At 46.1% G+C, this 16075-nt stretch overlaps 1 protein-coding gene across 7 annotated transcripts in view; it reads left to right on the top strand.

The window, feature by feature from the left end:
- Positions 1 to 15663, top strand: part of EIF4E2 (eukaryotic translation initiation factor 4E family member 2) — a 31254-nt gene extending 15591 nt beyond the window's left edge. For 2 of the 7 annotated variants that reach the window (XM_035006865.1, XM_035006863.1), the window contains exons 6-8: positions 90 to 226; positions 6945 to 7022; positions 13040 to 13314. In XM_035006865.1, coding sequence (XP_034862756.1) covers positions 90 to 226; positions 6945 to 6990 — 183 coding nt within the window. In that variant the 3' untranslated portion in view covers positions 6991 to 7022; positions 13040 to 13314. Of the gene's footprint in view, positions 1 to 89; positions 803 to 1953; positions 2220 to 6944; positions 7023 to 13039 lie in introns of those variants that run through there. The other 5 variants (XM_035006861.1, XM_035006860.1, XM_035006859.1 and 2 more) reach the window with 3 other exon arrangements.
- Positions 15664 to 16075: the final 412 nt, after the last annotated feature.

Raw genomic sequence — 16075 nt, 5'->3', positions numbered from 1 at the left:
CCCCATAGGCAGGTCTGGTGTCTTGTGTTGCCTTTGCTCTCCTCACTGCCTCTGGTTTGCTTTGACGATTCCTTCTGTTCCTCCTATAGGAGGACATTATTTCAATATGGAATAAGACTGCCAGTGACCAAGCAACCACAGCCCGAATCCGAGATACGCTTCGGCGAGTGCTTAACCTACCTCCCAACACCATTATGGAGTACAAAACCCACACCGACAGCATCAAGTACGTGTTGGGGGTGCTTGGGGGGCATGTCCCTAAGCTTAGGAGAAGTAGGTCCTCAGCTGGGCCCGGAGGAATATGGTCGTACAGGAGCCTGACTTCTGGAGAAGGGACAGACCAGTCTTCCCCTCTAGTGCTTCTGGCCACTTGTAGCAGTTCTTTGCTGGTGAGGCTCCCTGCCCACCTACACTGTGGGGCACTTTGTATCAGAGAGAGCCCTTCTGCAGAATCCCAGTTGCACTGCCTGGGCTTGCTTTATTTACACAGGCTGTCTTGTCTTTCATTCACTAACCACTATCTTAAAATGAAAGACAAAGTGCTCTTCATTTTCTTGCTGTTTTTTAAGATAATTTCACTGAACAATCCAGTCCTCCTCCCTCTCCACCCCTCACCCCACTTTTGCATGTCTTTTTAACCTGTTAGCGTCAGTCTGTTTTCTTTGTCCTGGGAAATTGACTTCTTACTGGGAATGACAACTCTATTTCCTTGTGTGTAGAGCTGAAATTGTAGAGGAAGCAGAATAGTGTGTTTGTGAGAGTAGAATCTAAGGGGGAAGCATGAATGCCAAAGGGGAAGTAAGCTTTGTGATCTGCCTAGTACTCGGGGTACCTAGAGTTGGATGTCCACAAATGAGAATCACTGGTTAGGGTTGCTCCTTCAGTGATCAAAGTCATATTATGAAGAAGTTGTGGGGAGTGGCTGTCAGGTTTTCTCAAAACTGGAGGGAGAGCTTAGCCAACTAGGAGTCGGGACTTTTAGGTTTAACTCTCTCCTTTGACTCCAGTATCAATATGTGCCTTTGGCAAGTCTCTGCCACTCTGCTTCAAGTCTCCCCATCTGTAAAATGGGGGATAATAATACTTTACCTAACAGGGTTGTTGTGAGGCTGATTTAATCTTTGTAATTGAAGGTCCTCAGGTGGAGAATGCTCTTACAGGGTGAAGTATTATTATTGCTATCATCGTCATCATTAGTAATAATATCATCATCATGTTATTCTTATTAAAGACTAGTAATGAGCCCAGTGTTGGTGTTCAGCAGGCAAACTATTTGGGAATCTTTTTCCCATGCATTCACAGAGAATGTTGTGGGTGGAGTTGGCTTAAACCAGCTAAGTGCCAGTTTTTTACTGGGAACACTGCCACAAGAGTTGGTCCATAATGAGATGGCTGGCTGTGACTCATCCATAGCCACCAACAGTTATTAGCCAGCCATGGCCCCAATTGCTTGCCTTAGCAGTCCTGAGTTAGCATTGTTTTTCTCTAGGTAGATTTCCCCATTCTTCGTTCTGGGAGAGAATAGTTTCTGCCCTCCAGCCAGACACAGCCCAGGCTGGAGAGATCCACACCTACTTTTTCTAGGACTCATTCGTTCAAGGTTCCCAAATGCCCTCCACCCCCCTACCCCTCAAAAGCAAGCTTTCACCTGGCTAGGAAAGGGAAAGAGGTATTTTTCAACTCTCCCCTCTCCACTGTTCTCCCTCTCTAATACCCTGAGGCGGTTCTTCCTGACTTTTGTAGAAATATGAACCAAGTCCTTACAGAGTCTAGGAGAGCCCTTGGGCTTTTTGCCTTAGTCTGCTGCTCTGCTGCTTTATCAAGAGATCTGCCTAGCACTCCAGCCCTGCAGCTATAGAGACCAGAAACCCTCCTTGAGTCCCAGATGCTACTTTCCCTCGCGTCTCCCTCTCTTTCCTCTCCCAATGTGCCCACCTTTTGCACTTCCACTAGAATGCCAGGCAGGCTGGGCCCCCAAAGGCTCCTTTTTCAAAACCTCTGGAAGCCGCGGTTGAATGTGCCATGACCCTCTCCCTCTCTGGATGGCACCATCATTGAAGCTGGCATCATCGGAGTCTCTTGTTCTGTTGGCGTGCTACCTGGAAGATCCTTCTGTCCTGGACAAGAGGAACTGGAAGAGCATTTTATGTTTTAAGAACAGGCTGACACGCAGCAGCTACAACAACAGCTGAGATCACTTAATAAATGGTGCTAAACTAGCTTGTCTCATGCTCTCACTCTTTATGGTGCATCAAAGAAGTGGCCTTTCAGACTGACTGTCACCATATTAAGGAATGGCACAGACTTCTCCATAGAGGTCCATCGGGGGAATGCAGCCTCATTTCCATAAGCCCATTGTAGTGTCACATGGTATTTTGTTCCAGTTCTGCTGAGGTCTGACATAATGAGGTGACATCTCGCTCTCAAAATGACACCCCGTTTTCTGGTACTTGAATTTATAGTTCCCGTCTGGTCACGCTGATGACCAGAGTGATTTCTGATTAGAATTCAGCTTGACAGTCTGTTAAGGTTGGAAAGGGGGATCCTTGGCCTTTGCTTCGCTGACTTTGTTTGCCTTTACTTCAGAGAACTCTCTTGCTTGAAGGGAAAGCCCTGCTTCCGTCTGCGTGTGGCTGTGTGTTTACAGTTGCCTCGCTTTGTGTTAGCAGGGTTTTCTCGCTGCCAGAGCTGCCCAAGCCGCGAGCTCTCTGCCGGCCTTCTCCCTTCTGTTTTCCATTTAGAGCCAAATCCTCTTCCTCTTCGAGGTAGTCCTGCTTGTAAGTTTTCAGGGTTCTAGCCCTTCCCTTTCTCCCGGTCCCCAGGGTTGTTGTGCATCGGGATCTGGGGTGGGGAAATGTCTTCATCCTGTAAGAGTTTGCTCCTTGGGATATCTGACTGTAGCACATACCAGCCCCTCAGATGCTTTGTGGCTTGGCTTGGACGTGCTACAACACGGCCTTTAGGCCCCTGACCTGCACGTCGGGTTTCAACAGGCCTCATACTACTTTTAAGTTTTCTTAGGAGCTCCTACCCAAACCAAAAAGAAACAATTTTTGCAGAACTTTAGGTTAGATTGCCTGATAGCATCTTGAAGGTGGCTGTGGGTGTACTATGGAGTTTTCCAAAGCGGCTCTTCCATTTTGGCAGCAACACCCTGTGCTTCTACCATCCTGATTGACCACCAGGCTGCACGTGGCCCGGGATCTCACAGAACACACAGTGGGTCTAGCCTTTAACATTCTGGAGGTGTTTGTGTGATTGGTTTTCTGCTTATTGCATATCCCAAATTGGCTGAAGTACCTGGAAAATGGGAGGTTTGTTGGCATATGGAAATGCCTGTTCTCTATGTTTTTAGTATTGTCAAAGAATTACCTTCTATGGCCTTTTCCCTCTTGCCTTCCAATATTATGTTACACGTATTGACCTTAATTTCGGCTCTATAACTGGTCCAGGAGATGAGCTTGATGTCACCATCCAGAGTAAGAGTTGATCAGAAAGCACCAAACCCACGCGGAGGCCCCTGTGATCCTTGCCAAATGTGAAAGGAAGTCAGAGCTGTTATGCTTTGTTCTAGTCCTCGTGGCTGTCCCACAGGTGTGGCTTTGGTTAAGCCCAGGAGCCGCAGCAAGAACTTGAGAACTCAGAGGAAGTGAAGGAAGAAGGAAGGGAACCTTTGTTCTCCCCCAAGTTCTCTGGAGAGTAGGGCTGCTGGAAATAGGGCCATTTTTCTAGGAGTGGCTTCGATTTCTCAGTCACGTTTCTCCACCTTGCTGTGTTTCAGTCCAGTTTTCAATGTCCTTTTTCAACTGTTTGGTTTTTCCAGCCTTTCCCTAGTCACGCTGCTTGTGGCCTCTTCCTGCTGCACTCCTAGGTGAGCTGAGGCCGGCGCTGCTGCATCCTGGGCGTGGTGAGCTGCTTTGCTGCCCAGGGGACGCCTGCCTGCTGCCTCCTACCGTTGTTCATTGCCAATAGTTCCACCCGTGAAGGGTGAGCAGGTCCCGTGGACAAATGGGAAACCTGTTAAACTGAGTTTTAGCTCAGGTGCATGGCTCCTCTGAATGAGACCAGTCGTAGTTGAGGTTTCATAGGTTTGGGTCCTTGCAAGCGTCAAGTGACTAACTGTATCCTCTCTGAGGAGAAATCGCCTAAGGCAGCCAGACTTGCAACCAGCAGGGATAAAACTTGGCCCAGAGCCACATAAAGCAGCAATATCTTTTGTGAGGAAATTCCTCTTTGGAATAGTCCCATTGAGTTCCTTTGTGCATCTGGCCTGGAATGGAAAAGGGGAAGACAGGGCCAGCTTCACTCAGTGGGCCACAGTCCTGGGGAGTCTGACCAGACCCCACTGCACAGAAAGTTGAGGGTAGGTGATTTCTCTTTATTACTTTATTCTAGAGGAGAGCTGGGTCAAACATGGGGACTTCGCTTTACCACATCTAGATTTCATTGTATTTAAACATTGAACTTTGTAGGCAAGAACGACCCATCCCTTCTATCTTAGCTAAATTAGAATCATAGCCTGGTGGCACTGAGTCACACCAGCATAATTGCTGGCCTGGCTTTGCATTTATGAAATGTTCCCCATACTGATGTTCAAAGCAAAGAAAGCCCAGACTGGCAGGAGGCTGAGCTCATCCGTGAGTGTATCTCAAGTGCCAGATGAGCGCAAGGCTGTGAAGCAGGCTTTAGGCAGGGTGGGGGCAAATACAGTTACCCAGAAATGAGATCTCTGCTGTCAGAATTTGTTTTCTGGTAAGTGAGCTGGGACAAGAGTGGTCTCTAAAGGACTCTTTGTCACTCTGTCATTTGAATCTGTTCAGAATTCCCTGTAGGCTCTGTTAATCTCAGGGCAATTTTTTTTTTTTTTAACTCCATTCATATGACACTTTTAACATTTAATTTGTTCTTTCTTCACCTTTAAAAGAAGCAAGTTTTAATATTACCTAAAATACCTGGGATGCCAGATGGAGAATAGCTAGAAAATTCGTACCTAGCTCTAGGTGGTTGACTTGCCTCTTAACCAAGCATTGGCCTACGAGAGTAAGAATGATTGTTCAATGACTATGACCAACCGTTTGATTTCCACTGAATCCATGTGAGGAAATTTCTGTACCCAGATTCTTCATGTTGAGGTTTAGCATCTGAAGAAGATCCTTCTGAAGAAAATGGGAGGGCAGTTTCATACTGGAATGGATTAGAGGGGAACTCTGAAATATGTATTTCTGCAGGTTCTTGACACAGAACTGCTCTGTTTGGACTAGCGTAGGCCTTTCTGGAAACAAAAGGATAAATGAGATGAAGCTTCAACACAGCCATGTAATTCCTTGTTGACACCTAAATTGCTTAAAATAGAATTGAAATCTCACTGTTAGAAGGAGAGAGGGGTTTCCTAGGCCGCTGCCCAAGCATCGGACTTGCTTTGCCCTTATCTTCGTTTGGAGTGGAGAATGAAATAGCCTTCTGATGTCACTCACGGACTCAGGAAATTCACCGCATCACTGCCTCTCCAGAAAGGGCTGTGGAATGGAACAGATGTCTTGCTGTGGACATTGAGTTTGTGAATTGACAAAGACTGGCACGCTTGTTTGGCGGTCTTACATTTTTCTTCAATTGAGTTAGCATGTATGAGTAGCTTTGGTAATACTCTCTGAAGAAACCATCAACCGCAGATCTACCTCTTGAGGTAGATCATTAACTTATAATTGCTGCCGCTGTTCAAAAGAGGGAAAAACTAATGAAACGTACAAATATTACCCAAAAGAAGGAATTTGTCATACCAGGTCACTGTATTTAATCCCTCCCTATTTAAAAAGAGAAAAGCTACCCATAGAAGGCCTAGTAATGAAGTATATTCTTTGGCCATAATATTAAACCTGTAGTGAGTTGTCACCCTGGGTATTGTCATCCCTTTAAACCAAGAATGGAATAATTGCCAGTAAGGAATTTTCTATTTAGAAGTACCAGATTACCCATTTTATATATATATAATTTCCCAGGGTACGTACCAGGCACTTTGTCCCCAATGGGGCTAAAAAGTAGGGCAAAAAGGTAGGACATCAGCTCCTCCGAGGAAACTCTAGGTGGTGTAGGGCTTCAGGATGCATGGGGGAATCTGGTTTTCTCCTGCTTTTTGGCCAGCAGTCACCAAGGGCTTGTTCTTCGTGGAGCAGCACCTGGAAAGACTGTGTACCCCTCGATCACAGTTCTTATCCCTTCCTAACCACAATTACTAAATCGAGTTAATTGGCATGAAAGTTATAAGGAGCACTGATCCCGAGAAATGTTGAACTGTGGCCTACACAGTTTAAGTTAATAGTTACGTGGGTATTTCCAGAAACAGATGGAACCTGATACAAATTTGGGGGTGTGAGTTGAGAGGGGTCAGAAGGTTGGAAATGTGGAAGCAGAGAAAGTGCTATAGTTGCCTCATTGCAACTTCAGACATCATGATGCCATTGGTAACTGCCCTTACCCCCAGGGTGGAGCCTGATGAAGAAAAGGAGTTCCTGCCACCCGTCCTCATGCCCCCAAGGCCGAAAGCACCGCTGCCCTTCACCCCAGTGCTGAGAGGGATCTCTCGGGATGGTCGAGCTTAGCTCTGACCTCAGTGCCCCCCTACCCCCCCCCGCCCCCCCGGTAGACTTGCAAGCAGCAGGTAGAAGGAGGACTGTGGCAAATGCTTGAGGGAATAGTGAGGGTCAGACTTCACCAGTGGAGCAAGCCAGGAGCAGTGCCAACTGCCCCTGAGGGGGGCTGGCCACCACTGCTGCTGTGAGTGGGAAGTCCAGATGGGAAGCCTCATCGCTGGGCTTCCAGGTACTGGTGGGCGCCACTCGACCTGGAGGTATTGGGAGCGGGATGTGGGGTTATCGTGTCTGTGCGCTCTTTGTTAAAAAGCTGTTGACCTGAATGTGCTATTGTGTTTTTTGTCTCTGGTTTGCCAGGGCCTGGGAGGAGTTTCATGGCCTGGTGAACAGCAGCGGCCGCTGATCGGACGCTCCCCTCTGTCTCTCACACTCAGGGTAGGGCCTTGTCTATCTTCTCTGTAACCTTGTGACATACCTCTCAGCCCCAGGCCCCCTCTTCCCAAGGGCATGCGCTCTCCCCACGTACTAGCAGCCATGCCTCTGCCAACGTGGGGCCTGCTCCCGCCTCTCCTCTCTGACTGGTCGTCACAGTCTCAGAAAAGTCCTGAGTCCAAAGCCACGGAACCATCCTTGCGGGGTCACTCCTGGTGAACCTCTGGGAAGATTGTTTAACTTACTATACCCCTATTTTCTCATTTGGAAAAGTGAGGTTCCACGGACTAGAATGTCTCGGATCTCTTGCGATGCCAACATTTCATGTTTATAAATGTGCCACAGACCCTTTGTCTTTTGCCCAGACGTGGCCATTTTTAAGCCGTCTGGCAGTGTCCTATGACTAACAGGCCAATTCCATAGGCTCCGGTGTGAATTAGGTGAGGATGGCTCTTGTTTGCTGGTGGTGTTTGTCAGTTGTGAGCAGACAGTGATAGAACCTGAGGGTTTCACAATGAGAGGGAGCTGGGGTAGACGCAGGCTGTGCTCTCACTAGACCGCCACACGCTTACTGGCAGGGAGAGGCCCTGGGAAATCGAAGGCAGGTCGACTGACACATTCACTTTAAGAACATTTGTATTTCAATTAAGAGAGTGCCAAGTCCATGTGTGTCTCTTTAGCAGAGGGAACTGGGTCAGTTGATTCTGGATGAAAGGACAGTATCTGCATGTGCCTGCCCTGAGAGCATATTCCTGGACATTAACTACCCCCCACCACCACCACCACCCCCATCCCTGTGAGAGAGAGAAGTGCTAAAATTGGAGCAGAGCATGTCAGCTATAGTAGCTGCTTCAGAACTCCCCCGTCCCAGGAAGGAAATGAGGCAGTTTCAAGAGAAGGAGACCAGCAGCCCTCGGCTGGGCATGAAGAGAGGATGACACTGAGGGACGGAAGCAGGTGGCCCGGGGTCTGAGTACTCTGTGGAGCTGGGATGATCTGTAGATAAACAGTCCCAGAATTACTGCATGCATGGATAATGCCACTCGTCTCTTTTTTAATAGTTTTAATTCCTTTATTATAAGTTCAATTTTTAGATGATGCTAGATTTTAAAAATTGCCGTTTATTTAAAAGGTTTCTCTGTAAAATATAGTCAACAGAACTCTGAGGTGGCTGCTACTATATACCAGGAGGGATGAAAAACATGCATGGGCTGTCATGTTGGCTACACTGATTTGCAGGATGAAAAATAATTTCCAGAGCCCTGGCACTAGAGTGGAATTGGGGTTTTTTTAAAGATTTTATTTATTCATTTGAGACACAGAGAGACAGAGAGAGGAGAGAGAGAGAGAGCAAGCATGAGCAGGGGGAGAGGCAGAGGGAGAGGGACAAGCAGGTTCCCCGCTGAGTCAGGAGCCCGATGTGGGGCTTGATCCCAGGACCCTGGGACCATGACCTGAGCCGAAGGCAGAAGCTTAATGACTGAGCCACCCAGGCGCCCTGGAATTGTTTTAATAACATTACCATATTTGATTATTTGTAGGGTTCCTTTTTTTTTTAATATCCCTAAAATCAGGTTGCTCACAGTGAATATGATAAGAAAAATTTTGACATAGTTTAATTGGCAGTATTTACTTAGAGTACATAAAACAATGGGATCTTTAAAAATCAGTAGCATCTTATATCCCATGAAGGGGGAGGAAAGGCTTTAAAATGAAATTGGAAGAGTCAGAATGGGAGAAAACTTTTATAAAACTATTCCCTCCCCTTTCACTATCACTGAGTCCCTCGGGAAAGATACCTGAATTGCCTCAAAATCACATGTTTTATATCATTACCATTTTGCAGTCTCTTTGTTCTTTTTGTTGCCCCTGTATCTTTTTTATCTGTCAGATGAAGAAAGCACTTCAGGAGCACTACATAATTTAGGTGTCGTCCCCCCCCCACCTTTTTTTTAAGTAGGCTCCACGCCCAACATGGGGCTTGAACTCACCACCCTGAGATCGGGTCGGATGCTTTATCGACTGAGCCAGTTAGGTGCCCCCTAAGTGTTCTTAAAACACATGGCCTTGGAAGTCTGAGAGGAGTATTAGCATCTAAACGAAAAAAATCACCTCACTTCATTGTCCTAAAGACCTGAGAAGGACTCCAATTTCATTCCTATCGCCTTACCCCTGGACAAGGTGCTCTAAGAGGCTGGGTACCTCCAGCTCATAGCTCCTCATCCTCTCCACCTTTTCTTCTACCCCCTTCCAAGTAGACCATGATCTGGGGAGAAATAAAAACTGCTATTTAAGTAATTCTTTTTTTTTTTTTAAGTAATTCTTCTTGAACCACAAATACTTCTCCTCAGTTTACCTGATATTTTATGCTATTACATATAGCTGCTAATATTTTAGAACGGTTTCATTTGATCTGCATTACAAATGAGGATTGCACTTTTAACCATGGCTTCAATAGCAGTCCCCGTTAGCTGCTGGGGAGGATTGAGGGTTACTTATGTGTCTGGCCTGGCAAGCGCAGAGCAGTGGTCTGTGTATTTGGGGAATGAAGTTGGCACTCAGTGGGAGATTAGAGGCTGAAACTTGCCCCACTGAACCTAGGAAGGGTTTGCAATTTTATTATCCAGTGAGGGAGAGGGGAGGAAGCCAGAGCTAGCCCGGGGTGGACAGCTGACAGAGAATGTTCCTCGGAAGACCGTGTGTAGGCTGAATTGTGAGTGTACTCTCAGATCCCCCTCCGGAGCAGAGTCAGGTAGGGCTCCTCCTCAGTGTTCCCTTGAGGCCCCAGAACAACTGTGCCGCTCTTGCTGGGCACGAGCTCGGCGATAGCTTCCTACAAGAACAGAGGCGTTCCTGTCAGGAACCGGCCACCGTGCTTCTCTGCTGTCCACCCTCACGAGCCAGCCTCTACCTCAGCTTATTCTTCCCAGAGTTGGAACTTGTCCTTTTCTCTAGAAGGATGAAAAAGGTGATTATGGGGAGGCAAAGCAGATTAGAAAGCTATTTCAGAGTATTTGGGCAATAGATTTGCCTAAGATGCCTGGGAACGTGAAGTTGGAAGCCAATTTGGTTAGGGCTCTGGTATTTCTGAGGCCCCGCTATCAGGACAAAGAGTCATCCGGTAGAGCACATCTTTCTGACTTCTCTAGCCTTGTGGGTCTTTTGGCTGCTGTGCCCTGATGTGTAAAAATCCTTGGGAATAAATTAAGATACAGTGGAAAAACTGATGTCTGAAAAGCCCCTTTAAATCAGTACACTAGGCCCCGTCCCAGTTGCTTATTTTACATAAATTCACAGATGAGGATGTAAAAATGTTCTTATTTCCTTCTAAAAGATCTGTTGTATCGTTAAAAAAACAAAAACAACAGAAAACCCTTCCTGGTCACCCATGCACCATTACAACATTGCTGGGTGACTAGAGGGGCTAGCTTTTAGGAGCTCACTCTGGATTTTCTAAATTATAGTTTGCTTTTAAAAGAACAGAAGTCCATCTTTTTAAAAAAAATTAAAAGTTGCCTGTGACCTCTGCCACTTCCTGTCTTCCTCCTTCCTTTCTGTGTCTCCTAATCTCTCTGGCACTGCAGCCCCGGGATGAGGACAGAACGGTGGATTAGTTCTCAGCTGGTCTGAGGTGAACGCATTCCTCAGACTAAGTCTGGCAGCGAGCTGTTCTCAGTCCATTTTTTTTTTTTTTAGAAAAGCTGGACCAGAGCCACCAGCTGCCACCAGCCTGTCATTGTCAGGAGCCTGTCACCCGTTCTCATTGCTCTTTGTTTTCCTTTATATCAAAGGGACAAGCTCAGCTAGATTTTTCTGGCTCCTTACTCTTCTCCCCTTTTCCACATTACAAATAAACCTTAGAATAATTGTGATTTCTTAGATTTTCTGACCCTGAAGAGATCTGTGATAATAGAAGTACTTAGAATAAATAGTAAATATCTGGATAGGAAAGTATTATAGAGCTCTTCAGTTTCCCTGCCACAGAGAGAAAATTTGTCTGTGGCCCAAGCCCAGCACAGTACAGGGACTCTTCCAAAAGATAAAGGTGACCTGCTTACAGTGATGACTTGTCCGGAAAGTTCTTCCCTCTTCGTCACTAAACAGATGAAAGGCGGGTCGAGACGCTTGCCTGCCATCTCTCTTACTCCAAGATAAATCATTTTCCCAGTCAGAAAATCCTGTGATGCTACCGTCCCACACCCCGCCTTTCTATTTACTCATTTTATTTCTCCCTGCTGATTGACTTTTGTGATCCAGTTGCTCTGTGGGGATAGAGGGGGCATCAAAAGGGAAGAAAGGGAACAGAGCAAACCATTCCTTCCTGATCACTTCTTTTGTTAGTAGAGGGCTTCTCTGACACGGTCTCAGTAGTACATCATCCCCAAGGGGACTCAGAAGTCACACGCACACATCAGTTACGCCTGCTTGTCTGTTTTATAATCAGATACAACCTTATTCATCCTTTGCTAGCTACTTGTGGCACCTCAGTGGGATCTGTCCTTTTGAAAGGACTTTTAAAAAGATGATCACCCCATTAGGTTTTTCTTTGTGTTCAGTCTTTACCTCCTTAGGTGGAAATCTTCAAAATGCTCAGTAGCCATGGATAAATGAGCTACATGGTCATGCATGTCAGTTATAAAAATACTAGTGGTCTGTTGAGATAACATCAATTTCTTCCCAGCCAGAGTTCACCTACACCAGCTCTGGTTTCCTCTCTCAGTGTACTTGTCCACAGTCATTCTCCTCGTGTATTGAGGGCTGTTCTTTCCTGTCAGCCTGCTGCCATCATGGGGGAGAATCTGTTACTGCTAACTGGAGACTGCTCTTTGTCTGGGCTGAGCGTATTCTTTCATATGTACTCTGCGCCAATAGCCATACACCCAATAAGTTGTAGCAATTTAAAATGGGTCAGTTAAAGCTAAGGCTTCTAGAATATCCCACTAAAACTAAAAGGAAGTAATGACTCAAAAATCAGATTAATGAGAATTTCTGTTCTAGAATTTCAGATACTTTAAAGTCTGAAGCTCTGAGCTATAGCAGCAGATGAGGTGACCTTTAAAGCCCTTTCCAGCCCTAAGATTGTGGGATTCAAATGGCAATGTGAAATGCTGAGATGTTGAATTTCTAGTGTGGAACAGGAAAGATTTCTGGTAGGTGGCCAAGCCTATCTACATCCAAGAGAAGGCGACTAAGAGGACATGACTTACCATGTGTTACATACACACATGCTTCTCTTTTAAGAATTATAGCTAAGTGTCTAAAGGCTATGAGTATTTCACCTCGTGGAATATCCTTTTATAAGTAGCTATACGTTTTGAATAGAGAGTTTTTTGGTTGATTGGTAGGTTGATTTTTTTGAATACATGATATAATCACATCGTTTGATTTTTTTTTTTTTAAGTATGTGTGCATATGGGTGTGTGTGAGAAAAAAGGGTGTTTCCTCCCCACTCTAACTACACCTGCTCAGTTTCTGCTGTGCCCCCCTTTCCCTCCTCCACTGCCCCATGTAATCATTGTTGTTGGTTTCTTGGGTGGCCTTATAGACTTTATGTCCATACAAGCGATATGAACTATGGCCTTATTTCCCCCACCCCCACTTACACAAAAGGTGGTGTACTATGTACACACACTATTCCATACCCTCTCAGTTTCTCTTGGAGAGTTTTCCATATTAGTAGTGAGCTTCCTTGGCTTGTTTTTTTTTAAGCTGCACAAGTGTCCCAGTGAATGAATGTGCCATAATAGTCGTATTTAACCAGTGCCCTTTTGCTAAGTATGTGGGTTGTTTCTAATCTTTGGCTCTTGAAAATAGTCGAGTTGAAGTGTTCGAAGGGACTTGGGAGGTGGTTTGCTATGTTGGCATTAGATTAGCAAGGAAGGAAATTTCTGGGGTGTGTCATGAGGGCCCTGGAGCTGCTGAGTTCAGGTCTCCGCCCCGTCCCTGCCCCGTATGTGTGTTGTTGCCTGTAGAAGATCTGTGTATTGAATGCTCTGTTTTCTCCCATTTTTTTCTTTCAGGGACAATTCAAGCTTCCGAAATACAAAAATCACATTGTGAAAGTACTCAAGCTGGCAATAATCCTTTTCTGTATGTGTGTGTTTGTCCAAAATGGATGGGAGGTCTCCAGCTGGTCCTTCCATCTGCTCACTGAAGGGACGTCCCTGAGCCGTGCGCTCCCCTTTTGCACTCATTCCTGGAGGACGGATTCCGCTAGACACCCTCCAGCATCGCTGACTTTATAAAGCGGAAAAACAGAAAACGTGACTTTGTAATAGACAAACTTTTTTTTAAATGGGATTCTGTCGGGGTGGGGGGAGTTCAGCCTTTCGTTTTGCTGTGTGCTGTCCAGATGCCTGTCGGCGTTTTGTTATGCTCTTCGCTGCTGTACAAAGGGCATCGTGACCACGTGTACAAGCCAGAGCTGTCGACTGAGAGTTATCAGTATTATGAATGTCTGTGCATCCAGGAAAAGCTTTTTGTTGGAGAGTCCCGGAATAGCTATAAATGCTCTCTTCTAGCTCTGCCATTAAATTATTGGGACATTTTGTTTATTTCTCTCCCCTCTTCCCCCAAGCCCACCATTTTCTGAAAATGTGTTACTGATTGTGTATAGTCTCCTGCCTTACGCCCTCCAGCCCTCCCTCCTGTGGGACTCTTTCTTCTTAGGCACTGCTGCACTTAGAATTTTAAGCCAGTGGGCCACACTGGTTTCACTGAGGCGGCTCAGAAGGTATGCCTTGGTAAATTAAACTGGAGCAGAATCCAGTGTGATTAGGAGCTAAGTTATAATAGCGGTTCCAAGTGCAGGATTTGGAGCTGAGGGCAATGTCTGAAACCAGATGAGCAGGGCCTGTGTGTCCAGCCTGTTCCTGTGGGTTCTTGCGTGACCCTCATTGAGGAAGGGAAGCAAAAGCTTGGTTGTCACCCAGTATTAACACTTCATGTGGTAAATTCTATGATCCTGAAACTGGGGCATCTGACGAAAAGGTGACCGTGATGGGTGGCTTTCTTTGCATGGCTGTGCCTGTCTGCAGTGGTTGAGGAAACCTGCTTTCCGTCCGTATCACCTGGTAGATGCGCTAGTCAGTGTGTGCTGATCCACGATACCCAGACAGAAACCTCTCGTAGGCCACTGCTAAACATGCTTTAAAAATGACCGGTCATGCATCAGAGAAGCCAGGTGACCTCACTCCAGAAGGACTGAAGTCAGAGAGGTCAGAAGAGCACCTAGGATGGAAATAAGTACTGAGTACGATTCCTACAGCAACCTCCAAGGAGCACTGTCTTACTTGGCTCTTGTGAGCAGAGATCGCAGTACCTTAAATTAAGGCCTCTCCTAAAACCTATCCTCGAAGGCCAGGCCCTTAGCCACCTGGTCTCAGAGAAATCATATGAGAGTAACAGGCATTTCCTTATTGTATTTATATTACTCTCTTCCTACTTTCCAACTCCCAAACACCTTCTAATTACCACTGTCTTGGGATGCTTTTTCCCCCGAAAGAGCAGGGAGTACAGGAGCCAAAAGGGAGGTGCTTCCATTACAGGTGAAGTTAGATCTACGGAGAAGAAGATCTAGCAGTGATTTAAACTCCAGGAGTATGAAGAATGAATTGTAGTGCCCAGACAGTTGTGAAGGGCTCAGGCAAATATAGGAGCAACATTGGCTAAAATGGGGAGCAAAGGCTGCTTCCTGAGTATTTGTTTAGACCCCAGGAAGGGCTTCACTTTTGCCTACACTCAGATTTGCCATGAGAATCCCAAAGAGAGCAGACGTTTGGATTTGCCCTCCTTGGGGCATCTGCCTGACTATTATGTGTGTGCGAGCAGGTGTGTATGTGTATAATGTGTTCATGAGGGAGGGTTCTGTCAGGCTGAGTGCTTCGGTGTATTGTCCGTATTCATATTTTTGTGCTTTTTTTGGTCTCATTCAGATTTTTTAATCTCTTGTGTTTTCTAGAGCTGCTCATGTTTCCCTTCCTCCTTTTCATTGCAGTATTTGAAAGTTATTTTTTACCATCAAAAGATGCTGACCCTTGTGCTGGTTAGAACAAGAGTTATTTCTCTTAGGCAGTGTCTCCCCCCCCAGAGCTCTCCCAGATATTCCGCCCAGCAGCTTTAAGTGGAAGGTCGAAGAGTCAGTTTAGCCAAACCACCCATTTTCCAAACTAGCTTGAGAGGTCCTTTCATTTCTTTTTGACTCCATGGGCCTCTGCTACACCGAGCTGTAGCGTGGCAGTGGTGATGGTCTCACCTGTTCTGGGGACAAAGGGGTGAGAGGTGCACCCGGGCCAACCTCACAAACATGTAGGTTGCTCCCAGGAGACGGGGAGTCACCTTCCACTTTGCACAGGTGGGCTGTTTCCCCATGACCCCTCTGCTGGGTTTTCCATTTGAAATTGGCCCCTCCTCCTCTCCAGTGCTCTTCTCATTTTGTCCTTCTTTTCATGTGTGTGGGGTTTTTTCCTGTGACATTGGCAGTGGCAATAATTTTCCACCTCGAGAGAAGCTTGTGGTCCACGATGCTGCAAGAATGAACTGCCCAGAATTTGCCAGTGGAGGAGCAGACGCTGTGGCAAAGTGATTTGGTGTTGCACTTTCAGAGCAGTTGTCTACTGCGGTAATAAATGGAAAATATCCGCAACAACCAGGCTGTGGACTCTTTCATCCGGGGAAGTGGGGAAGCTGATAGTTGTGGCTGCTCAGTCTGTCCTCCAGTGCACAGGGCTTTTAAATCCATTCCAGAACAAAACCTGTGGGATAGTTCAGACAGTGTGGGGTCATTGACATAAATGTGTTCTAAAGATACTCTCTCATTGGTTATTAATCATTGCCAAAACTCCATTGAAGTGTTTCTGATACAAAGTTTTAATATCAAAATACTGTTCATTTCTATTCTCAACATGGGCTGAGGACTATTGGACCGGAAGGAAATTCGAAATAGAATTTGAAGAAATCACCAAGTGCCCGTGTGAAATACCAAGGGAGAGAGAAACCTTGCAGAGCCTCAGCTGATGAAGGATTTAAAACAATGCAGACTTGACACCATTTCTTTC

The sequence above is a fragment of the Mirounga leonina genome, unplaced genomic scaffold (genome assembly GCF_011800145.1).
Source record: "Mirounga leonina isolate KUSES-001 unplaced genomic scaffold, KU_Mleo_1.0 Mir_151, whole genome shotgun sequence".
NCBI classification, from domain to species: Eukaryota; Metazoa; Chordata; class Mammalia; order Carnivora; family Phocidae; genus Mirounga; species Mirounga leonina.
This window is presented reverse-complemented; position numbering and strand designations above follow the sequence as displayed.